Source organism: Syngnathoides biaculeatus, chromosome 22, assembly GCF_019802595.1.
Source record: "Syngnathoides biaculeatus isolate LvHL_M chromosome 22, ASM1980259v1, whole genome shotgun sequence".
NCBI classification, from domain to species: Eukaryota; Metazoa; Chordata; class Actinopteri; order Syngnathiformes; family Syngnathidae; genus Syngnathoides; species Syngnathoides biaculeatus.
In genome coordinates, this window is record NC_084661.1 from 4,484,247 (window position 1) to 4,509,813 (window position 25,567).

General features: G+C 41.9%; 1 protein-coding gene across 1 annotated transcript in view; it reads left to right on the forward strand.

Annotated features, from left to right (window-relative positions):
* ryr2a (ryanodine receptor 2a (cardiac)) overlaps positions 1 to 25,567 on the forward strand; it is a 407,989-nt gene that overhangs the window by 224,494 nt on the left and 157,928 nt on the right. Inside the window, 7 exon segments of the mRNA XM_061810997.1 lie at positions 13,806 to 13,933; positions 14,083 to 14,275; positions 18,585 to 18,667; positions 21,425 to 21,582; positions 22,078 to 22,165; positions 22,274 to 22,366; positions 23,000 to 23,170. Coding sequence (XP_061666981.1) covers positions 13,806 to 13,933; positions 14,083 to 14,275; positions 18,585 to 18,667; positions 21,425 to 21,582; positions 22,078 to 22,165; positions 22,274 to 22,366; positions 23,000 to 23,170 — 914 coding nt within the window.

The following is a 25,567-nucleotide window of genomic DNA, read 5'->3' on the forward strand; positions in this document are numbered from 1 at the left end:
CTGTACTTTTCCACGAGCATCCTCAAGGCAAATAATGCATCTGTGGTACTCTTTCTAGGCATGAAACCATACTGTTGCTCGCAGATACTTACTTCTGTCCTGAGTCTAGCCTCCACTACTCTTTCCCATAACTTCATTGTGTGGCTCATCAACTTTATTCCTCTATAGTTCCCACAGCTCTGAACATCCCCTTTGTTCTTAAAAATGGGAACTAGAACACTTTTCCTCCATTCTTCAGGCATCTTTTCGCCCGCTAGTATTCTGTTGAATAAGTTGGTCAAAAACTCCACAGCCATCTCTCCAAATTGCTTCCATACCTCTACCGGTATGTCATCAGGACCAACTGCCTTCCCATTTTTCATCCTTTGTAATGCCTTTCTGACTTCCCCCTTAGTAATCATTTCCACTTCCTGGTCCTTCACTCTTGCCTCTTCAACTCTTCCTTCTCTCTCATTTTCTTCATTCATCAACTTCTCAAAGTATTCTTTCCATCTATTTAGCCACACTACCGGCACCAGTCAACACATTTCCATCTCTATCCTTAATCACCCGAACCTTCTGCACATCCTTCCCATCTCTATCCCTCTGTCTGGCCAACCTGTAGAGATCCTTTTCTCCTTCTTTCGTGTCCAACCTGGTGTACATGTCTTCATATGCCTCTTGTTTAGCCTTTGCCACCTCTACCTTTGCCCTACGTCGCATCTCGATGTACTCCTTTCGCCTCTCCTCAGTCCTCTCAGTATCCCACTTCTTCTTCGCTAATCTCTTTCCTTGTATGACTCCCTGTATTATGGGGTTCCACCACCAAGTCTCCTTCTCCCCTTTCCTACCAGATGACACACCAAGTACTCTCCTGCCTGTCTCTCTGATCACCTTGGCTGTCGTCGTCCAGTCTTCCGGGAGCTTCGGTTGTCCATCGAGAGCCTGTCTCACCTCTTTCCGGAAGGCCGCACAACATTCTTCCTTTCTCAGCTTCCACCACATGGTTCTCTGCTCTACCTTGGTCTTCTTAATCTTCCTACCCACCACCAGAATCATCCTACATACTACCATCCTATGCTGTCGAGCTACACTCTCCCCTACCACTACTTTACAGTCAGTAACCTCCTTCAGATTACATCGTCTGCACAAAATATAATCTACCTGCGTGGTTCTATCGCCGCTCTTGTAGGTCACTATATGTTCCTCCCTCTTTTGGAAATAAGTGTTCACTACAGCCATCTCCATCCTTTTTGCAAAGTCCACCACCATCAGCCCTTCAAAGATCCTTTCCTGGATGCCGTACTTACCCATCACTTCTTCATCGCCCCTGTTTCCTTTACCAATATGTCCATTACAATCTGCACCAATCACAACTCTCTCGCTGTCTGGGATGCTCAGAACTACTTCATCTAGTTCCTTCCAGAATTTCTCTTTCAACTCTAGGTCACATCCTACCTGTGGTGCATAGCCGCTAACCACATTATACATAACACCCTCAATTTCAAATTTTAGTCTCATCACTCGATCTGATACTCTTTTCACCTCCAAGACATTCTTAGCCAGCTCTTCCTTTAAAATAACCCCTACTCCATTTCTCTTCCATCTACTCCGTGGTAGAATAATTTAAACCCTGCTCCCAAACTTCTAGCCTTACTACCTTTCCACCTGCTCTCTTGGATGCACAGAATATCAACCTTTCTCCTAATCATCATGTCAACCAACTCCTGAGCTTTTCCTGTCATAGTCCCAACATTCAAAGTCCCTACACTCAGTTGTAGGCTCTGTGCATTCCTCTTTTTCTTCTGACGCTGGATCCGGTTTCCTCCTCTTCTTTGTCTTCGACCCACAGTAGCTGAATTTCCACCGACGCCCTGCAGGTTAGCAGTGCCGGGGGCGGGCGTTGTTAACCCGGGCCACGACCGATCCGGTATGGGATTCTTTAGATGAACGCTCATATTTGTATGGCACAGTTTTTACGCCGGATGCCCTCCCTTCCTGTATGTTGGCTCTATTTATTTTAATTTTTTTGTCAGTTCACACTTTGATCCTATACCTTAAAATAATGCAACCGTATGGGGACACAAGCCAGTGCAATCTGTAGGCCGGTCCAAGCCCGGATAAATGCAGAGGGTAGCTTCAGGAAGGGCAACTGGCGTAAAACTGTGCCAAAAAAATATCATATCATATCATCTAAAGAATCCCATACTGGCCCTGGTTAACAACGCCCACCCCTGGCACCTCCAACCTGCAGGCACTTTGAATGTTGGAACTATGACAGGAAAAGCTCAGAAGTTAGTTGACATGATTAGGAGAAAGGTTGGTATATTGTGCATCCAAGAGAGGAAATGGAGAGGTAATAAGACGAGAAGTTTAGGAGCAGGGTTTAAATTATTTCACGATGGAGTAGATTGGAAGAAAAATGGAGTAGGCTTATTTTAAAGGCAGAGTGGGCTAAGAATGTCTTAGAGGTCAAAATATTATCAGATCGAGTGATGAGGCTGAAATTTGAAATTGGGAGTGTTATGTATAATGTGATTAGTGGCTATACCTCACAGGTAGGATGTGACCTAGAAGTGAAAGAGAAATTTTGGAAGGGAATAGATGGAGTTGTTCTGAGCATCCCAGACAGAGAGAGAGTTGTGATTGGTGCACATTGTAGTGAACATGTCGGTGAAGGAAACAGGGCCAATGAAGAAGTGGTGGGTAAGTATGGCATCCAGGAAAGGAACTTTGAGAGACAGATGGTGGTGAACTTTGCAAAATGGATGGAAATGGCTGCAGGAACACTTTTTTTCCATAATAGGCAAGAGCATAGAGTGACCTACAAGAGTGGAGGTAGATGCACACAGGTAGATTATATTTTGTGCAGACGAGAGTTTAGCTCGACAGCATAGGATGATGGTGTGTAGGATGACTCTGGTGGTTGGTAGGCAGATTAAGAAGACAAAGTAGAGCAGAGAACCATGTGGTGGAAGCTGAGAAAGGAAGAATCTTGTGAGCCTTTTGGAAAGATGTGAGACAGGGTCTCAATGGACAGGAGGAACTTCTTGAAGACTGGATGACTACAGCCAAGGTGATCAAAGAGACAGGCAGGAGAGAACTTGAGGTGTCTTCTGGTAGAAAAGGAGAGAAGGAGACTTGGTGGTGGAACCCAAAAATACAGGAAGTCATACAAGGAAAGAGATGAACGAAGAAGAAGTGGGATGCTTAGAGGACTGAGGAGAAGCAAAAGGAATATATTGAGATGCGAAGCTTGTCTCCAAAACATCCAACTTTGACTGTCCCTCTAAAAAGATCATTTCTAAGTCTATGGAATCTGCTCACTCCTAGAGAGAACCTCAACATCTTCATTTCCGGACACTCCAGCTCCAGCTTCCTGTTGTCTCTTCATTACCATCGTCTCTAATTCATACATCATGGCTGGCCTCACCATAGTTTTATAGTAATAGTTTTATAACCCGTTTCCTCACTTCCTCACCGCACTCACCATTGCTCTGGATTGTTGACCTCAAGTATTTGAAGTCATCCACCCTCATTATCGCTTCTCCCTGTAGCCTCACTCTTCCCACTCCACCCATCTCATTCACACACATATACTGTATTCTGTTTTACTTTGGCTAATCTTCATTCCCCTCCTTTCCAGTGCATGCCTCAATCTTTCTAATTGTTCATCCACCAGCTCTCTGCTTTCACTGTAAATCTCAATATCATCTGTGAACATCATGGTCCACCGGGATTCCAATCTAACCTCATCTGTCAGCATATCCATGACCACAGCAAACAGAGAGGGGCTGAAAGCTGATACCTGATGCAGTCCCACCTTCACCTTAAATTCTTCTTTCACACCTACGGCACACCTCACCACTGTTCTGCTGCCCTCTTACATGTCCTGTACTATTCAAACATTTCTTCACCACACCAGACTTACAGTACCACAGTTCCTCTCTTGGTGCTCTGTCATAGGTTTTCATTAGATCCATAAAGACACAAAATTTTCAGACCTTTTCTCTACTTTTCCACTCGCATCCTCATGGCAATTAATGCAACTGTGGCACTCTTTCTAGACATTAAACCATACTGTTGCTCACAGATATTTACTTCTGTCCTGAATCTCGCCTCCACTACTTTTTCCCATAACTTCAGGTTGTGACTCATCAACTTTATTCCTCGATAGTTCCACACCTCTGCAAATCGCCTTTGTTCTTAAAAGTGGGAACAGTTTTCCCCCAGTCTTTAGCCATCTTCTCGCCCACTAGTATTCTGTTGAATAAGTTGGTAAAATACTCCACAGCTACCTCTCCAAGTTGCTTCTATACCTCCACCGGTTTGTCATCAGGACCAACTGCTTTTCTATTGTTCATCCTCTTTAGTGCCTTTCTCACTTCCCCCTTACTAATCATTGCCACTTCCTGGTCCGTCACACTTGCCTCTTCTACTCTTTCTTCGCTCTCATTTTCTTCATTCATCAACTTCTCAAAATATTCTTTCCATCTATTTAGCACACTACTGGGACCAGTCAACATATTTCCATCTTAGTCCTCACCCTTACCTGCATCACATCCTTCCCATCTCCATCCCTCTGTCTGGCCAACCTGTAGAGATCCTGTTCTCCTTCTTTTGTGTTCAACCTGGTGTTATATGTCATCATATGCCTCTTGTTTAGCCTTCACCACCTCTACCTTTGCCCTATGTCGACTCTTAATGTATTCCTTTTGCCTCTCCTTCAGTCCTCACGGTGTCCCAGTTCTTCGCTAACCTCTTTCCTTGTATGACCTCCTGTAATTTGGAGTGACCAAGTCTCCTTCTCCCCATTCCTACCAATAGACACATCAAGTACTCCCCTGCCTGTCTCTCTGAGTACCTTGGCTGTAATAGTCCAGTCTTCCAGGAGCTCCTATTTTCCACTGAGAACCTGTCTAACCTCTTTCCGAAAGGCTGCGCAACATTATTCCTTTCTCAGCTTCCACCACATGGTTCTCTGCTACACTTTTGTCATCTTGACCTTCCTACCCTCCACCGGAGTCATTCTACACACCACCATCCTATGCTGTTGAGCTACACTCTCCCCTACCACTACCTAACAGTTAGTAACCTCCTTCACATTACATCGTCTGCACAAGATATAATCCACATGTGTACTTCTATCCTGTTCTTGTTGGTCACTATATGTTCCTGCCTCTTCTTGAAAGAAGTGTTCAGTACAGCCACTCCCATCCTTTTTGTAAAGTCCACCACCATCTGTCCCTCAAAAATCCTTTCCTGGATGCTATACTGACCCATCTCTTCTTCATCGCCCCTGTTTCCTTCACCAACATGTCCATTACAAACTGCCCCCATCACAATTCTCTCTCTGTATGGGATGCTCAGAACTACTACTTCATCTATTTCCTTCCAGAATTTCTCTTTCAACTTCAAGTCACATCCTACCTGTGGGGCATAGCTGCACATTATACATAGCACCCTCAATTTAAATTTTCAGCCTCATCACTCGATCTGATACTATTTTCACCCCCAAGACATTCCTAGCCGGCTGTGCCTTTAAAATCATCCCTCCTCCATTTTTCTTACTATCTACTCCATGGTAAAATAATTTAATCCCCGCTCCTAAACTTTTAGGCCTGACTACCTTTCTACCTGCTCTGTTGAATGCATAATATATCAACCTTTCTCCTAATCATATTGTCAACCAACTCCTGAGCTTTGCCTGTCATCGTTCCAGCATTCAAAGTCCCTACACTCAGTTGTAGGCTCTGTGCGTTCCTCTTCATTATTCTGTCAATGAATCAAGTTTCCTCCTCTTCTTTGTCTTGGACCCACAGTAGCTGAATTTTCACCAACGCCCTGCAGGTTAACGGGCATTGCTAAGCCGTGCCACAAATGATCCGGTATGGGATTCTTTAGATGAACGCTTATATGTCTTTGCACAGTTTTACGCCGGATGCCCTTCCTGACACAACCCTCTGCATTTATCCTGGCTTGGGACCGGCCTACAGATTGCACTGGCTTGTGCTCCCATAGGGCTGCATTCCAAACAGAATAGCAATATTAGAAAATAACAAAACAAATAAAACAATGGCTGAAGAAATAATTGACAAAAAACATGCACTTTAAATGCTATTTACATCCTCCCAGCATACTGGCAGCATGCTAATGTAAAATTGCATTTGTTCACCACTGTCTTGATAGCGCCATCTATTTGATAGCTTAGATACATGCTAAACACATTCTAGCTACCATGGTAACAATGTAACCAGTGTGTTCAAATGTACTTCATGAAACTAGTCACAAATTATTTACAGATTTTTGAACTCATAAGGCACACCACATTATTAGGGCCCCCGTCTATTTAGGAGATAGTTTAAGACTTCTAACTGCACCTTAAGGTCGTGAATCTATGGTACATTATGAAAAAAAAAATTGAGAGCAAAACCCATGAATATGCGGGGCTGCTCATGACGAACCACGAAAGGCAAGGGCACACTGTATTCACCGTCATTCTGTCATTCCAAATGATTCAATAACATCTGCATTCACACTCAATTTTTTCTGAATTTGCAATCTAGTGCCAGTATACTATTGTTTTTTTTTTTTTTTGTGCCCACAACTCTGGCATGTAACTACTTCCACTGTATGAATTTCTTTCGGCTTCTAATTCACACCGTTACAACATCAAATTTCAAAAAATTTACAGAATGCGGCATTGTACTTTTTCATCCAAAATTACCAGTTTCCCACGGTTCAACATTTTCCCCCCACAAAAATCCCCATTCATTTCCTATGAAATATTTAATTGAAAGGTTTCACATTCTTCCCATTAAAAATTACAAATATTCAGATGAACCTATTCTTCTTTTGCTAGATTTTCTACAATTAAAAAATTCCCCCACACAAAAAAATGTCACCAATTCAATGAACGTTTTTACCCACAAAGTTTATCGACCATAATTTCTCAAGTATAATCCGTTCTCTAGTGTAATGCGCACCCACAAAGTTGACCTAAAAAAATCAGGAAAACCCTTCTACTAATGAACAATGCACACCACCAATTTGCTGCAATCTATATGCTCAAAATATGAGGAATTATCTGTATTTGTATTCTGCTAGTTTTGCACTTTTATTGTTTTTACTTAAATTGTTTTTCAAAAAAATCATCTGTGCAACAATAATTAATAATAATCTTTGTGCATGTACTGATGCAGTGGTAATATATATCTCGGGACAGGCCACAGGACATGCTTGTTATGGTCCCTGCAATTGTTAGAACAGAATCCCTCAACCAACTAAAATAAATGGTCAACGATGGCATAACATTTTTTAATACGGTTGATAACACATATTACAGTCTTAAATAATTAAATTATTTTACGATGTTTAACTTATACATTTTTTCCATTCCATATTTGTACATAAAACGTTTGTGCATAGTGAAGATTACCCACTACATTACACATCCTTGGTCAAGACTTCAAAAGAAGCATCTGACTTATCTCCTTTGTGCATCAATGTCAAATTCATCATTGATGACTTGGTCCAGTTCTGATCCCTCCTGGATTCATGAACAGTGATCCCATTTTCCTGCCACAGCATGTCATCCTATGTGCCATCCATGGCGTTTGTGAGGAAACATTTTTTGAATCCTAAGAGTCTTGGTTCCCTTTATTCCTCATTATTGTCAGCGCTTTGAGAGGATGTTGCTAACAGTGCAGCCTCTTGCCCCTGTTCGGCCACAATGTTCATCACGTCAGGTTGCTATCGAAACGAGAGCTGAAACTACGTAGAAATGAGCATAATGGACATTTTTAAAAACACAAGCATTTCAATTGGGTGCACTATTTTTTTTTTTTTTTAATGATCGTATGATTGTACTACATAGTTTCAACCCACGTTGTTTTGCTTCCGGTTTGGTCGTGTCATCGGCTGGAGTGATGACACATTTGTTTTGAAAGTTGCTGCACAACTTGCCCTTGTAGTCGACATTTTTTGTCTTCCTTTAAATCAAAATAAACTCACGGGCAGTTGTTTCTGATGTTTGGTGCAGTAGCAACAAATATGCTATGCTAACGATGGTAAAATGCAAAGCTTCCTCCCCCCCTGAGGAGGTCAGTCTTCAGGTTGGTAGCACCTTCTTCTTTTCCTTTCGGCTTGTCCCGTTAGGGGTCGCCACAGCGTGTCATCTTTTGCCATCTTAGCCTATCGCCTGCATCTTCCTCTCTAACCCCAACTGCCCTCATGTCTTCCCTCACCACATCCATAAACCTTCTCTTTGGTCTTCCTCTCGCTCTTTTGCCCGGGAGCTCCATCCTCAGCATCCTTCTACCAATATACTCACTCTCTCGCCTCTGAACATGTCCAAACCATCGAAGTCTGCTCTCTCAAATCTTGTCTCCAAAACATCCAGCTGTCCCTCTAATGAGCTCATTTCTAATCCTATCCAACCTGGTCACTCCGAGCGAGAACCTCAACATCTTCATTTCTGCCACCTCCAGTTCAGCTTCCTGTTGTTTCTTCAGTGCCACCGTCTCTAATGCGTACATCATGGCCGGCCTCACCACTGTTTTGTAAACTTTGCCCTTCATCCTAGCAGAAACTCTTATGTCACATAACACACCAGACACCTTTCGCCAGCTGTTCCAACCTGCTTGGACCCGTTTCTTCACTTCCTGACCACACTCTCCATCTCTGTATTGTTGACCCCAAGTATTTGAAGTCGTCCACCATCGCTATCTCTTCTCCCTGTAGCCTCACTCTTCCCCCTCCACTTTTCTCATTCACGCACATATATTCTGTTTTACTTCGGCTAATCTTCATTCCTCTCCTTTCCAGTGCATGTCTCCATCTTTGTAATTGTTCCTCTGCATGCTCCCTGCTTTCACTGCATATCACAATATCATCTGCAAACATCATGGTCCAAGGGGATTCCAGTCTAACCTCATCTGTCAGCCTATCCATTACCACTGCAAACAGGAAGGGGCTCAGAGCTGATCCCTGATGCAGTCCCACCTCCACCTTAAATTCCTCTGTCACACCTAAGGCACACCTCACCATTGTTCTGCTGCCCTCATACATGTCCTGTACTATTCTAACATATTTCGCTGCCACACCAGACTTCTGCATGCAGTACCACAGTTCCTCTCTTGGTACTCTGTCATAGGCTTTCTCTAGATCCACAAAGACACAATGTAGCTCCTCCTGACCTTCTCTGTACTTTTCCACTAGCATCCTCAAGGCAAATAATGCATCTGTGGTACTCTTTCTCGGCATGAAACCATACTGTTGCTCACAGATACTTACTTCTGTCCTGAGTCTAGCCTCCACTACTCTTTCCCATAACTTCATTGTGTGGCTCATCAACTTTATTCCTCTATAGTTCCCACAGCTCTGAACATCCCCTTTGTTCTTAAAAATGGGAACTAGAACACTTTTCCTCCATTCTTCAGGCATCTTTTCGCCCGCTAGTATTCTGTTGAATAAGTTGGTCAAAAACTCCACAGCCATCTCTCCAAATTGCTTCCATACCTCTACCGGTATGTCATCAGGACCAACTGCCTTTCCATTTTTCATCCTTTGTAGTGCCTTTCTGACTTCCCCCTTAGTAATCATTTCCACTTCCTGGTCCTTCACTCTTGCCTCTTCAACTCTTCCTTCTCTCTCATTTTCTTCATTCATCAACTTCTCAAAGTATTCTTTCCATCTATTTAGCACACTACCGGCACCAGTCAACACATTTCCATCTCTATCCTTCATCACCCTAACCTTCTGCACATCCTTCCCATCTCTATCCCTCTGTCTGGCCAACCTGTAGAGATCCTTTTCTCCTTCTTTCGTGTCCAACCTGGTGTACATGTCTTCATATGTCTCTTGTTTAGCCTTTGCCACCTCTACCTTTGCCCTACGTCGCATCTCGATGTACTCCTTTCGCCTCTCCTCAGTCCTCTCAGTATCCCACTTCTTCTTCGCTAATCTCTTTCCTTGTATGACTCCCTGTATTTTGGGGTTCCACCACCAAGTCTCCTTCTCCCCTTTCCTACCAGATGACACACCAAGTACTCTCCTGCCTGTCTCTCTGATCACCTTGGCTGTTGTCGTCCAGTCTTCCGGGAGCTTCCTCCTCCCTCTTCTGGAAATAAGTGTTCACTACAGCCATCTCCATCCTTTTTGCAAAGTCCACCACCATCTGCCCTTCAAAGTTCCTTTCCTGGATGCCGTACTTACCCACCACTTCTTCATCGCCCCTGTTTCCTTTACCAATATGTCCACTACAATCTGCACCAATCACAACTCTCTCGCTGTCTGGGATGCTCAGAACTACTTCATCTAGTTCCTTCCAGAATTTCTCTTTCAACTCTAGGTCACATCCTACCTGTGGGGCATAGCCGCTAACCACATTATACATAACACCCTCAATTTCAAATTTTAGTCTCATCACTCGATCTGATACTCTTTTCACCTCCAAGACATTCTTAGCCAGCTCTTCCTTTAAAATAACCCCTACTCCATTTCTCTTCCCATCTACTCTGTGGTCGAATAATTTACACCCTGCTCCTAAACTTCTAGCCTTACTACCTTTCCACCTGCTCTCTTGGATGCACAGAATATCAACCTTTCTCCTAATCATCATGTCATCCAACTCCTGAGCTTTTCCTGTCATAGTCCCAACATTCAAAGTCCCTACACTCAGTTGTAGGCTCTGTGCATTCCTCTTTTTCTTCTGACGCTGGATCCGGTTTCCTCCTCTTCTTTGTCTTCGACCCACAGTAGCTGAATTTCCACCGACGCCCTGCTGGTTAGCAGTGCCGGGGGCGGGCGTTGTTAACCCGTGCCACGACCGATCCGGTATGGGATTCTTTAGATGAACGCTCATATTTGTTTGGCACAGTTTTTACGCCCGATGCCCTTCCTGACGCAACCCTCTGCATTTATCCGGGCTTGGGACCGGCCTACAGAATGCACTGGTTTGTGCCCCCATAGGGCTGCATTCAGGTTGGTAGCACCTATTACCGTAATATATAAATGTGTAACATAAGACATCAAATATCAAAAATTTATATGTATACCTTTTTTTTTTACCATTCTATGTACCTGTATGTATACCTCCACAGATGCTTTGTTTGCCTTGAGGATGCTCATGGAAAAGTACAGAGAAGGTCAGAAGGAGCTGCATTGTGTCTTTATAGACCTAGAGAAAGCCTATCATAGAGTACCAAGAGAGAAACTGTGGTACTGCATGCACAAGTCTGTTGTGGCGGAGAAATATGTAAGAATAGTACAGGACATGTTTGAGTGCAGCAGAACAGCAGTGAGGTGTGCCGTTGGTGTGTCAGAAGAATTTAAGGTGGAGGTGGGACTCCATCAGGGATCCGCGCTGAGCCCCTTCTGATTTGCAGTAGTAATGGATAGGCTGACAAACGAGGTTAGACTGGAATCCACTTGGACCATGATGTTCGCAGATGATATTGTGATCTGCAGTGAAAGCAGGGAACAGGCGGAGGAACAGATAGAAAAATGGAGGTACGCACTGGAAAGGAGAGGAATGAAGATTAGTTGAAGTAAAACAGAATATATGTGTATTAATGTGAGGGGCGGAGCAGGAGGAGTGAAGCTTCAGGGAGAAGAGATAGAGAGGGTGGATGACTTCAAATACTTGGGGTCAAAATAGTTAGCAATGGGAAGTGTGGTAAAGAAGTGAAGAAACGGGTCCAAGCGGGATGTAACAGTTGGCGGAAGGTGTCTGGTGTTCTATGTGACAGAAGAGTTTCTGCTAGGTTGAAGGGCAACGTTTATAAAACAGTGGTGAGGCCGGCAACGATCTATGGATTAGAGACAGTGGCACTGAAGAAACAACAGGAAGCAGAACTTGAGGTAGCAGTAATGAAGATGCTGAGGTTCTCACTTGGAGTGAACAGGTTGGATAGGATTAGAAACAAGCTCATTAGGGCGACAGCCAAAGTTGGATGTTTTGGAGACAAGGTTAGAGAGAGCAGACTTAGATGGTTTGGACATGTTCAGAGACGAGAGAGTGAGTATATTTGTAGAAGGGTGCTGAGGATGGAGCTCCCAGGCAAAAGAGCGAGAGGAAGACCAAAGAGAATGTTTATGGATGTGGTGAGGGAAGACATGAGGGCAGTTGGGGTTAGAGAGGAAGATGCAGGAGATCGGCTAAGATGGCAAAAGATGACACGCTGTGGCAACCCCTAACGGGACAAGCCGAAAGGAAAAGAAGAAAATGTACCTGTATGCGACGAAACAATGAGATTGTATTTTTTATTTTTCATTCATACCTAATTATAATGCACTCTATTGACTTTTTAAAAATATTTTTGGAAAAAAATTGCGCATTTTCAAGAAATTACAGTAAACTATTCCTTCCTCCTGATTTTCTCAATTGACATGAACCTTTCCATCTTCAAAATATTTTTAACATTTCGAAAATACCCATACAGCAAAATTTCTGCATTCGACCCATTTTTTTTTTATTTTATACAAGCAAAATTCCCCCAATCAGGACATATTCCTCATTATTCCATCCTCATCCAACATATCTTGACCTGTCCAAACTATTACAACTATTACATATTTTTCATATTCCAAAAGTTCCCATGTGTCATCAGTTCATCATTTTCCCCAAATTTTTCAACTTTTTTTAACCCACAAGTTACCTATTTTATGACATTCTAAATTATCTCCCATTTTCCACTTGTTAAAACCATTCTAACTTCAATCTGTTAATCTAATTTCACTTCATTCCATATCATTCACTTTGATTCCACTTCATTCAATTTCATTTGAATCATTAAACATAATTCTATTATCATTCAATATGCTTCAATACCATTCCACATGATTTCATTCATGATGGCATGGTACATGACTCGTAATCACATCTGCCTCACAATTTTGCACAAATTCACTGTTTCTCACACTTGAACAATTTTCTGTAGTGCCTGTTTGTTTGGTTTTTTTTAATTCCTAATTTCTTTAAAGGGCAAAAGTCTCGCATATAGGCAGTTGGTCGTGGGTACCCCTATCTTATTCTCGAGACAAGCTGGTCTACTTTGATTTTTTTTTCTTTGGCTTAATCTTCCCTTTTTGACCTCATGCTAATAGCCACAATATGACTTCAGAACCAGAAAATCCAATCCAAAATTTTGAGTGACAGAGTATGATGAATAGGGATGTTCAAAGTGTGACTCTAGCACTCCCTGTCACATCTATCCGTCCAGCCGTCTGTCCATCCATCCATCCATCCATCCATGCATCCATCTATCCATCTATCCATTTTCTGAGTCACTTATCCTCATAGGGGGCACACGAGTGCTGGAGCCTATCCCAGCTGTCATTGCGCACGAGGCAGGGTACACCCTGAACTGGTTGCCTGCCAATTGCATAGCACATGGAGAACCAACAGTCGCACTCACAATTACACCTTGGGAAAATGTAGAGTCTCCATTTAATGCGTGTTTTTAGGAATGTGGGAGGAAACTAGAGTTTCTGTCGAAAACCCATGCAGGCTTGGGGAGAACATGCAAACTCCACCCAGACAAGGACAAGATTTCCGGTGCTCAGAACTGTGAGGCCAATGCTATACTGCTGCGCCAGTGTGCTGAATTCCCTGTAATAGTGTTTTCTTTTTGTACAATATGCATGAAAATAATATCAATTTCCCAATGATTAATATCAATCATTAAGTTGACAAATATATTCTTCGGGTTCGGAGAAGAGAAAACAAAACAGATGTTATAAATCATTTGGCAAGAACACTGTTAAAACATTATTTTCAAACCCATGTATGGTTTGTTCATTTAAAAAAAAAATTGCTCTTCCAGATCTTGGTCTGCCCAGCCAGGTCGTAGACATTTGTCCAATGATTCCAAATTTGGAGAGGTCTCTGGAAGAGATCATCAATGTGGCACAGTCTGGCATGAAATATACTCAAGTGCCTCATGTCATGGAGGTATAGTATGTCATCATTGATTTGTCTAATAACTGATCTTAAATAGGACCCCAGTCACTGTATCAAGCATTCAAAACATTTTATTGAGTAAATGTACCTTCTAGTGGTATACTCAGCAGTTTCTTTTATAATTTTTTGTATTTATACAGGTGGTTTTACCAGTTTTGTGCAGCTACATGTCTCACTGGTGGGAACACGGGCCAGAGAATAACCCAGACCAGGCTGACAGTTGCTGTACATCTGTGACTTCTGAACATATCAACATATTACTTGGAAACATCTTGAAGATCATCTACAACAATTTAGGGATAGATGAGGGATCCTGGATGAAAAGAGTAGCGGGTAATCCTGTTGACACACTGAGTGTACATCTTTGTATCTGTTTATGTGTGTGATTGTTTCAAAATCTCCTGTTAAACTGCAGGTCAGCTAGATCTTTTTTGAATTTACAAATTATTTAGGACAAAACACATGCCGTATTTCATTTTTTTTTTTATTTTATATTTTGTAATTACAGTTATCCCTCATTTATCGTGGTGGTTACATTTCAGAAACCCACCGCGATAGACAAAATACACAAAGGAGCACCCAATTAGTTACTGCAATTTTTTATGTATATATGATATGAAATTGTTATACTTATATCAAGTTTCATATTCAGTTCATTATCAATGTGTGATACTTTATACACATCCTGTTATTAATTTTCCTGTGAGGTCATCAGCCACAATGTCTACACAAGCCTATAAAAGGCAGGTGTGTGCTGGTTGAGTAACATGGAAGTCAACCCATGAGGACGTGTGAAAGATGTGTGAAACCAATAAACCATTAATTAATTTGCCTCACAGTGATGGTCATGGAGATGAAGGCACCATGAGGTTTCCTAATGCATCCCAGAATACCTTGTCGTGCTGTTTTATAACTACAACTTTTATACGCATTGCTACTTACTTGCATTTCCTCCATACTATTGGCCCAACCAGTTCTATATTGTTCCATGTTATGAGTATTTACATCAGCTATACCGTACATTGGGCTAGTTATGTATTTCTGCATTTCACATCAGGCCATCATCAAAAGTTACATCTCCCTAATGTTGCAGGGAGAGATTTTCCTCATTGGCAATATGTCTCCAAGACGTCGACCTATCAATAAAAGTTCCATTGCCCTGATGAAAATTACCACCACACGATGTTTTAATCATTCATCAAGCTGATCAGCTCGGTGCTGCATCCGCTTGCCTAAGATCCATTGGAAATCCAACTACTCTACTACCCCAAACAACAACACAGATTGTTTCAGTACATTTATGATCCAGTGTGTTTTAAATAATGTAGTTTCATGTTTTTAATGAAGACACATGTATGGTTGACATTTTATTTATACAGATCTACAACAAACAAAAATACAATAACAATTAATGAACATCAATACAACACAATCAACACCCGATTTCACCTCTTAGTCCCTGAAGAATGGGGGAAAAAACGAATGAGCATGTCACTTCAATATCTAATGTCATTGTGTAAGTTGAAGTAAGAAACCGGAACAACATGTGGAAAGAAAATGAAAAGAAAGTCCAACTATATATATATAATTAAAGAATTGTCACAAAACACAGCTGAGTAGTAAATGAGGTAGACACCGACTGTAGTACTCAGACACGAAAATCACAACAAGAGTTAAGTTACGCCGGTACGGTGGGGGAACTGGTTGGAGCGTCTGACTCCCAGTTCTGAGGACTGTGTGGTTCAAATCCCGGATCTGCCTGTGTGGCGTTTGTATGTTCTCCCTGTGCCTGTGTAAGTTTTCTCCTGATTCTTCAGTTTCCTCGCACATCCCAAAAACATGCATGCTATGATAATTAAAGACTCTGAATTGCCCATATATGTGAAAGTGAGTGTGAGTGATTGTTTATATGTGGTTAACAGTGTGCAGAATGAACATTCAAAACAGAACATAGTAAAGATGAACAATGACAGATTAACATTTTTTATTCATTAAAATAACATTCCAGCTCACAATGACAAAGGGATAAATACCGATAAGGTTATTTTGTCAGACTCCAATATACTTACTGTACGTTGGCCGGAAATCATAATTCACTTTGTAAGAATGTCATAGCTTGAGCCAGGGGGTTGGCCAAAAAAAATTGTGGCAAAGCCACTGGCACGTACAACGTGAAAACTGTGCTTGTGTGGAATCACAACTGTGGACTACAATCCAAACCTCCAATCGAAGCCGGTCATTGCATAGCCTTTATAACCAGTACAAATACCTTTAGTTTCGTACAGTATATGATGACAATGTATTTGCAGAAGAGGTCTCAACAAACCGTGTGAGACTGAAGCAATGGCCATTAGTAATATTTCCTTATTAAATATAGAATGAGGTAGTGAAAAATAGCTGGTGACAGAAATGTATCAGCGGACCTCATTGATTTATATCTCATCCAGCGATCGTTACTGTTCCCACACCCCCAAAACATGCAACATTAATTGTAAACTCTAAATGGCCCCTAGATGTGATTGTGAGGGCGAGATTTGTCTGACTCCAAGTGCCCTACGATTGGCTGGGTGTACCCTGCCTCCTGCTCGTTGAGAGTTGGGATAGGCTCCAGCACTCCCGCAATCCTTATGAGGATAAGTGGCTAACAAAATTGATGGATGGATGGATAATCCTAATTGATTAAGCAATTATTGACCAAAATACATTTCTAAAGTTTAACTGCCAGTGAGGAGGTAGAATACTGTCTGTCTCACTTCACGCATTATGCATAGTTTTAAGTGATCAATAATTCTAAATATTACAAATGTCTGAGAACAGGTGCAACAGGTGATGACCGGTTAAAGCGTCCACCTCACAGTTCTGAGGACCCAGGTTTGAATCCCAGCCCCGCCTGTGTGGAGTTTGCATATTCTCCCCATCCCTGCGCGAGTTTTCTCCAGGCACTAAACATTTGCCTGACTTCGGTGCTGGCAGTGTGGGTTCACTTGCCACTGAATGACAGTATCAATATGAGTTTGAATGCTTCTCCATGTCTACTGTCTATGTGCGGTGTTACTCACTTACGACCAGTTCAGGTCATATTCTGTCTTGTGCTGAAGTTAACAGGGACAGGGTCCAGAATCCTTGGATAAGCAGTGTTAAGAATTCATGACAAGATAATTGATAGTACAGAATTCCAATAGAAAACTATTCCAAAGCACAGATCATCCATCCATTTTCTTTGACGCTTATCCTCACCAGGTTCGCGGGCACTGCTGGAGCCTATCCCAGCTGTCAACACGCAGGAGGCAGGGTACACCCTGAACTGGTTGCCAGCCAATTGGAGGGCACATAGAGAGAAAGTGTCTTGATTGTGTAAATCTATGCGCCGCACATGAAGCAATGTTGTGGAGTATTGGATAGAGCCGATACTGGCAAGACTAGCGGTCCGCTGGCATTCTATGACCCCTCTTACGGTGATTGATATAGCCGTCCAACTATGTTGGCTCACTGTGTGATCTACACACTACACTACCACACCATAACAATATAAATTTATCCATCCATCCATTTTCTTAGTCGCTTATCCTCACAATGGAGTGCTGGAGCCTTTCCCAGCTGTCAACGGGCAGTTGGTGGGGTACACCCTGAATCAGCCAATCGCAGGGCACAACGAGACAAACAGCTGCACTCAAAATCACACCTAGGGGCAATTTAGAGTGACCAATTAATGTTGCATGTTTTTGGAATGTGGGAGGAAACTGGAGTGCCCAGAGGAAACCCACGTAGGCACGGGGAGAACATGCAAACTCCATACAGGCGGGTCGGGATTGAACCCAGAACCTCAAAACTGTGAGGCCAACGCTTTACCACCTGATGCACTGTGCCACCGGTCTATCATAATTTAATAAAAATAATTTGAGCTCAGAAGAACGACTTCTACATCAGTCACAAGCAATCCTATGGAATTTGCCTTTGATTTCCGAGAGGTTTGTGCCCATGAACCAACTCTATGAGAGTTCACAGGTATTTAACTGCAAGGGTGACTTTTAACACCTGATATGCTGCAGTTGTTCTCCAAGTCAAGAGGTGTCACTTGGGCTGTTATTGGCTAGTACGCCACAGGGTGGGGTTTCCTTCAAACTTTTTGGTTATTTCATGTGCCATTTTTAATTTACTTTCTGTAACAAGAAACAAAATCAATAACAATGGTGACAGTGGAACAATGTCTGCTTAAACAAATGGATCTAAATGACTCGATGATATTTACTTATGCTGCAAAATTGATCAAGAAGGCAGCGATGACAATGGTATGTGGAGCAAGGGGGAACAATAAGTACATCATCACAGCTAAAATGGACTAATTACAAGAGATCATGTCCACGGTTTTCTCCGAGCAGATACTTTTTTTGACGTGTGCGCAGTAAGATATGCAGAGATGCTGCACAGGGCAATGCATAGGTCACGTGATGCAATGTGGGCGTTGTCGACCAGGAAAGCGTGGAAGTATAAAGTGACCTTTAAAATACATGATTGCCACTGAAAATGTTAGGTTTAGAGTTTACTTGCACTGCGTCGTTACATGCTTTCTGAAATATGCCCCAGGATTTAGATAAACTTGTTGATAAACTTGTTGATAAATAACCCCGTCTTTTTCCTTCAGTGTTTTCTCAATCAATCATCAGCAAGGCCCAATCCCAGTTGCTCAAGACCCACTTTCTGCCTCTCATGAAGAAACTCCGAAAAGTGAGTAGTGCTTTGGTGAAAGGATACATTTATTTCATGTGGTGCCAGAGCACTAGGCATTGTAAAGGCAACATTGGAATTGATGCTTATTTACTGTATATTAAAATCAGTGAATTACCTTTAGCAGGGCCTTCGCAAAAAACATGAACAAAACAGAAATTATATACAGTGGTACATCTACTTACGAAATTATGAGTAAACCTTTGTGGAAGTCATTTCATAATGTGAATTTTTTGTAAGCAGAAGCATATTTTACATGTAAATAGCCTGATCCGTTGCAAGACCCCCCCCCCCCCCGAAGTGAGCATTCAAAGTACATTATGTAAAGAATAAAAAAAATTATGTTCATTTACCTTTGGCATTGGGTGGCTATGCTAAGAGACAAGAAGAGTGACAGGCTAAAGGAATCATGGGGGACACAGGAGAAGGCAAACATTTGGTAGCCGAGAGAAAATATGTACGAACGTACACATGCACACAACTTAATTCCACTAAAGTTTCTTCGGGCCCATGGTGAAGAAAGATGAATAAAAACACAAATGACAAAACTCACAAAAAAGTTGTACTGTTCCAAAGTGTGCTAACTTGTGACAGTATGTGAAAGCACTGGTTCACGTGTCCATGGGAAACAAAAAGCATCATGGGTAAAGATTGACATCCTTCCAAGCCATTGTGATGGCCGGAAGATACTACGGCAATAGCCAATGAGAGAGCAGCTCTATCGGGCCACAAAAACCAAGATACAGAATGATTACGTTCGATGGAATTTTGGGGAGATGAATCAAGCGCCTATTTTTTTTCGTTCATATCCTGAATTTTCCTTTGTAACTGTAGACCAGGCGTGCGCAGACTTTTTTACCCCAAGATCTACTTTTCAAGTAGCCAGGGGGAATCTGCACTGTGGTCAGATCAGTGTCATCCATTGAAGTTACATGGCTCATTAAAAGATTCAGATTACAGCATTTACATTCCCCATCAGAACATTTTTTAAGAACAATTTTGTGTTTTTGAAAACTTAGATTGAAAATGTCAATGAACACAAAAGGGCAATTTAGAGTCTCCAATTAATGCATGTTTTTGGGATGTTGGAGGAACCCAGAGTGCCCAGAGAAAATCCACAAAGGCACGGGGAGAACATGCAAACTCCACGCAAGCGGGGCCAGGATTGAACTGTGAGGCCAACACTTTCTAGCTGTGCCATCCAACATTCTAACAATAAAACATTGCATGAATTTAAAGCAATGTAAAAGTGTATCATTTACCTTATTGGTGGCGGTGCGATGGATTGAGGGACTCAAAAGTGAAGGAGGACATGTCAAAGTCAACCCTCCATGATCTGACTATTTCTAGTACAGGAGACTTTTTTTTTTTTACTCCAAGATCTACTTTTCAAGCAGACAGCCTTTATGTGCATGCGATCGACGTATCAGCCACACCTGGATCAAACAAAGAGATGGATGATAGGTTAACGTCAACATTCCCTCTAATTTTTGATGTCTGAGCAAACACACTGAGGCCGTGAGCACTCCCTTTGACCACTGTGACCAACATCAGATGCATGCACTGTGGTCAGATCAGTGTCATTAAAGTTACATGGCTCCCTAAAGGATTCAGAGTACAGAATTTACATTCCCATCAGAACATTTTAAGAACAATTTTATTTGTGATTTTGCAAACTTACAATGAAAATATCAACAAATGAAAAAAATACATTGCTAACCAAACCAATCCAACTATGAACTTTATATTTCAAAAGTTGCTTCCAACTTTTTTCATTTTTTTTTAATCCACCATGATATCCTTTGTCTTTTTTTCTTGGTGTAAAACTGAATTATTGCTTGCAAAATATCTGTAGCAATGCACGTTGAAAGCAGAATGATGCTTTCAAGCAGTTTTAAGGTTAATGTTATGTTGCCTCCTATATTTAAAATACAGAATTAGCTTTTTGTGCACTGTATTGTCTATGCTTTCATTCTCGATCAGGCTGTGCCAAAGTGGAATTTTAACACTTCACACCATCTCATCCAGCACTTTCTACTTTGGCTTTAGACCAGACCATTCTCACTCGAAAAAGAGAAAATATCATCATGTTTCACCATTTTTTCTTCTATTATTCACATACTCCAATATTCATGGCATCCTAAAGACACAGCATTTTTTTTTTTTACTTTTTCAATTATTATCGAGATTAAACATCAGCAGCATGTCTATCTCATCTTTGCTCTACGTTCTCCACAGTGTGTTGCTAACTCAAGCAGTGGTGTTGGGCGCTGTCCTTATAAACTACATTGATGGGCTGTGTGAGTACTGTAACATTTCTAATTCTGAGTGTACCCCTTTAAGAGCTGAGGGAGGCGGTGTAAACTAGACAGGAGAGTGTGTGGTCAAGCAGCATGTCTTTGTTTGAGAAATTTCTGTGTGTTCCAAAATGTTAAAAAAAAAAAAGACGTCAGGCTGTCTTTTTTTAATTTTTATTTTTGGCACGCCATCTCGTGATCGCCCAAAACTGCCTAGTGATCGACTGGTCAATAGCGATTGACACATTGAGCATCCCTGCTATAGGCAATATTTTTCCAAGGAGGCGGCTCGTAACCTGATATTTTTGTTACTAGAGACTTTTGGAAGTAGAGGTACCACTGTATTTTATGGGTCCAAAAACGACACCCCAAAACTCACTTAATATAAAGCCCCCTGGAAAGTTGGAAAATACTTTTCTGCAACAGTTTTCATTTCATTTTTTCAAATCTTGTGATGTAGAAAGCAGCTGTTGTGCTGGTGGATGAGGAACAAAGAAAGGCAGAGGGGAGGGGTGAGATATCAGAAACTGAGCTTCTCAACATGGACCAGTTCTCTATTCTTGTCAGAGACCTCTACGCTTTTTATCCCCTTCTTATAAGATTTGTCGACTACAACAGGTAAAATGCATTTGGTGTTTCTGCCATATGAATGAATGTACTGTAAAATGTATTTAGTGTACTGTAATATTCACATACAATAAGTATTTCATTGTTATTTATGAAAGAAGGAATCTAAACAGGAGGCACGGTGGTGCAACTGGTTAGAGCGTTGGCCTCAGAGTTCTGAGGACCGGGGTTCAGATCCCAGCAACACGCCTGTGGCTGAAGGCGGAAGGCCTTCCGGATTCCTGACACATCTCAAAAACATGCATTAATTTGAGAGTCTAAATTGCCCATAGGTGTGAATGTGAGTGCAACAAATGTCTGTCTCAGTGTACCCTGCGATTGGCTAGTAACCAGCTCAGGGTGGACACCGCCTCCTGTCTAATGAAAACTGGGATGGGCTCCAGCATTCCCGTGACACTTTTGAGGATAAGCGGTTCATAAAATGGATGGATGGACTCTAAACCTAATTGTAATGTAATGAAATTTCTTAAAACTGTTTACTGACAGGGCCACATGGCTAAAAGAGTCTAATCCAGAGGCAGAGGTTTTATTCCAGATGGTGGCGGAGGTTTTCATCTTCTGGGCGAAGTCTCATGTAAGGAAATCATTTAGGAGGGTGTGAAAACATGAACAATGGTTGGCTCACATCGTGAACTAGGCAGCTCTCCCTTAAAATATGTCTCTTTTTCCCTTATACATATAGAACTTCAAGAGAGAGGAACAGAATTTTGTGGTTCAGAATGAAATCAACAATATGTCCTTCCTCATCTCAGATTCCAAGTGTAAGATGTCAAAGGTATGTGATAATGTTCAAAATATGTAGAGAATATAGAAGGCATTTCAGAAACAAAATATTCTCTGTCTCTATATATATGCTGGCCTCACAGTTCTGAGGTACCTGCTCCAATCTCGGCCTCACCTGTGTGGAGTTTGCATGTTCTCCCCGTGCCTGCGTGGGTTTTCTCCAGGCAATCCTGTTTCCTCCCACCAAAACTATGCAACATTAATTGAACACTCTAAATTGCCCATAGGTGTGATTGTGAGTGTGACTGTTTGTCTCTATGTGCCCTGTGATTGGCTGGCAACCTCTCCAGGGTGTACCCTGCCTCCTGCCTGTTGACAGCTGGGATAGGCTCCAGCACGCCCATGACCCTTGTGAGGATATGCGGCTAAGAAAAAAAATAAAATAAAAAAAAAAAAAAAAAATATATATATATATATATATATATATATATATATATATATATATATTTATATACACACACACACACGCAAAGTATATATTCATGGCATTTCCTCACACAATAAGACAGAAAGGTATATGTCATTTACATCATGATTTGTGCTTTTAATTCAGTGGTGTATAGAGGCAAAATTATTTGTTATTGTACATATACAACTTGTAGATATTGTCCCTCTGTTGCCAAAGGGAATAGGTTCCTACCAGGAGAGGAAGAAGTTGAGGAGAAAGGGAGACCGATATTCATTGCAGACCAGTCTGATCGTGGCAACTCTGAAGCGCCTCCTGCCCATAGGACTTAACATATGTGTTCCTGGTGAAAAAGAGCTGATTGCTCTTGCAAAGAAGCGATTCTTCGAGGTAATAAAGGGATAGTGGAAATTTGTTTATGTTTCCATTTTTACCTTGTTCTTTATACAGTGGTGCCTCGGTTCTCGAACAGAATCCGGTGAAAACCAAAACGTTCGAAAACCGAAGCTCATTTTCCCATTAAAATGAATGGAAAATTCAATGATGCATTCCAAGCCTAAAAAATATTTTTTTAAAGTATTTTTTTTAGCTTTTCCTGATAATAAACTGCATAGTAGAAATATGTGTATAGTTTAAATACTTTATATAATTAAATCATTTAAGAAATATATTTATTTTTTGCTTTAGCAGTAGAGTATGCTAGGCGTGCATTGCCGTATCTGTGGTGACTCGGCCTCCAGCCTTGTAAACCTTTTTTTTTTTTTATTAACATAAGTGCAGAAAGATTTTAAACAAGCAATAATGAGGGGGAAAAACAGACTGTTTTTTATTTGCACAGAAAGTACGTAACGTACAAAAAATGTGTCTTGCAACTCGAGGTAGAGTTAATGGAACAAAAGAAAAAAGCAATGCAAAACAACTGTTTCAAATGTCTTTGGTGAGGGTGACTTGCCCCTTTAAAAAAAAAAAGAATCTAATGTAGACTGTTTCTGCCATCTATTGAGCACCTTCCTGGAGTGGCTCATAACAACGTCATTGAAATTTTCCAGTGCTCTACAACATTCTACTTTGTTAGGGTGATGGAGTTCTACAAAATTATGGATGTTCCATTTAGAGCGGAGCGCTTTTATATAGCCACTTGAGACATCCTTCCTGCTTTCAGCCTCATCAGACGAAATCTCCTCCCTTCCTCGCCAACACTATGCCCACTAACTGCTGCTCATTTACGAAAATATGAAGCAACTTTTACACTTCCTTCAAGATCTGTGGCCTCTGGTTGCTTAACACGGTTGCTCCTTGAGCAACATTACTTGCTTTGAGGACATCCTTGTGTTACCAGAATGGTGGAAATCATCGATTTCGCCATGCCATACTTCTTCGGTGGATCAGAAACATGCACGCCAGATTCGTATTCGGCTCTCGAATCCTTCTTGAAGTCAACAGTTTTATGCACCACTTTCCTTTTTTCAGCACCAGCAGTTCCACTTACCTTCTTTGGAGCCATGATCGTGGGTTAATATTGCTCAATTGGAAGAAAAAAAGTCACCCCCGGGACACGTCAGCATGCAGAGGAGTGTGTGGGTCAACTGGTTGCGGCGCCGTTTTTTTTCAGGGCCGGGTTCAAAAGTCCAATAAATCATCATGAGTCAGCTGGTCGGAGCGTTCAAATACCAATTTTCGTTCGAAAACCAAAGAAAAAACATCTCAATTTTTGTCCGAAAACCGATTTGTACGACAATAGAGACCTTCAAAAACCGAGGTACTGTTGTATTTTGAATGCCCATTTTTATTGCCTGCTCCCTGAAACTCATTATATGAAGGTGTTTGTGTGTTCCAGTGATCCTAGCTAAATAGTGTGGGACTTTATGGCCCATGGAAAACATGTCCTTGGTGGGGAACCAGACAAAGCACGGCTCAAATGACCCCTCGTTATGGTAAAGATAAAGGACTTAAGTTTCATTTTCCCGGATGCGGGTCACTAGGGCACCCCTCTGGAGTCATGTCTAGAGGTGGGGCTCGAAGGCTAGTGCTTGGTGGCCAGGACGAAACCCATGGGGCCTGGCTGGGCACAACCCGAAGAGGCAACATGGGTCCTCACTTCCCATGACCTGTGGCAGTGGCCAAGAGATGGGTATGTAGTGACCTGGGTCATGGTCCAAAGTGGTCCAATCCCTGGCTGCAGAAACTTGATCTAGGGATGTGGAATGTAACCTTTACAGGATATTCTGGTCCACTATCTGCTGTCTCAGGAGTGGGAATCAATGCACCATCAACAATGTGGGTAGTTGGTACAGTGCGCGACTGACTTTAACTCGGGATATTGTGAATCAATAGGCTGTATATTTCAAAGACCTCCTCAATTCCACTGACACCCCTTCGCATGAGAACACAGTGTCTGAGACTCTGAGCTGGGTTATTTTATCCCTGGGATGAGGTCACCACGCTGGTTAAAACACTTCTAGGTGGTTGATGAGCTCTGCCCTGAGTTCACTGGATGTTGTGGGGCTCTTCTAGTTGACATGCCTTTTGGACAGTACATCTGGATTGGCAGGCTAGGATGCAGGGACCATAGGATGTGTTCCAGCTATACGGGGATTACACTCTTCAGCCTCCCTGATTTGATCTATTCAGTGGCTCTGGAGAGGAGGAACCATCAGTAAGTCAAATATCAAATTCAGGAGGAGCTGTGTGGTTTTCACCCTGGCTGTGGAGCAGTGAACTAACTCTACACAAAAGTGTCCTCAAAGGTGTGTGGGAATTGAACCAACCAGTCTTCATGTGTTCGAT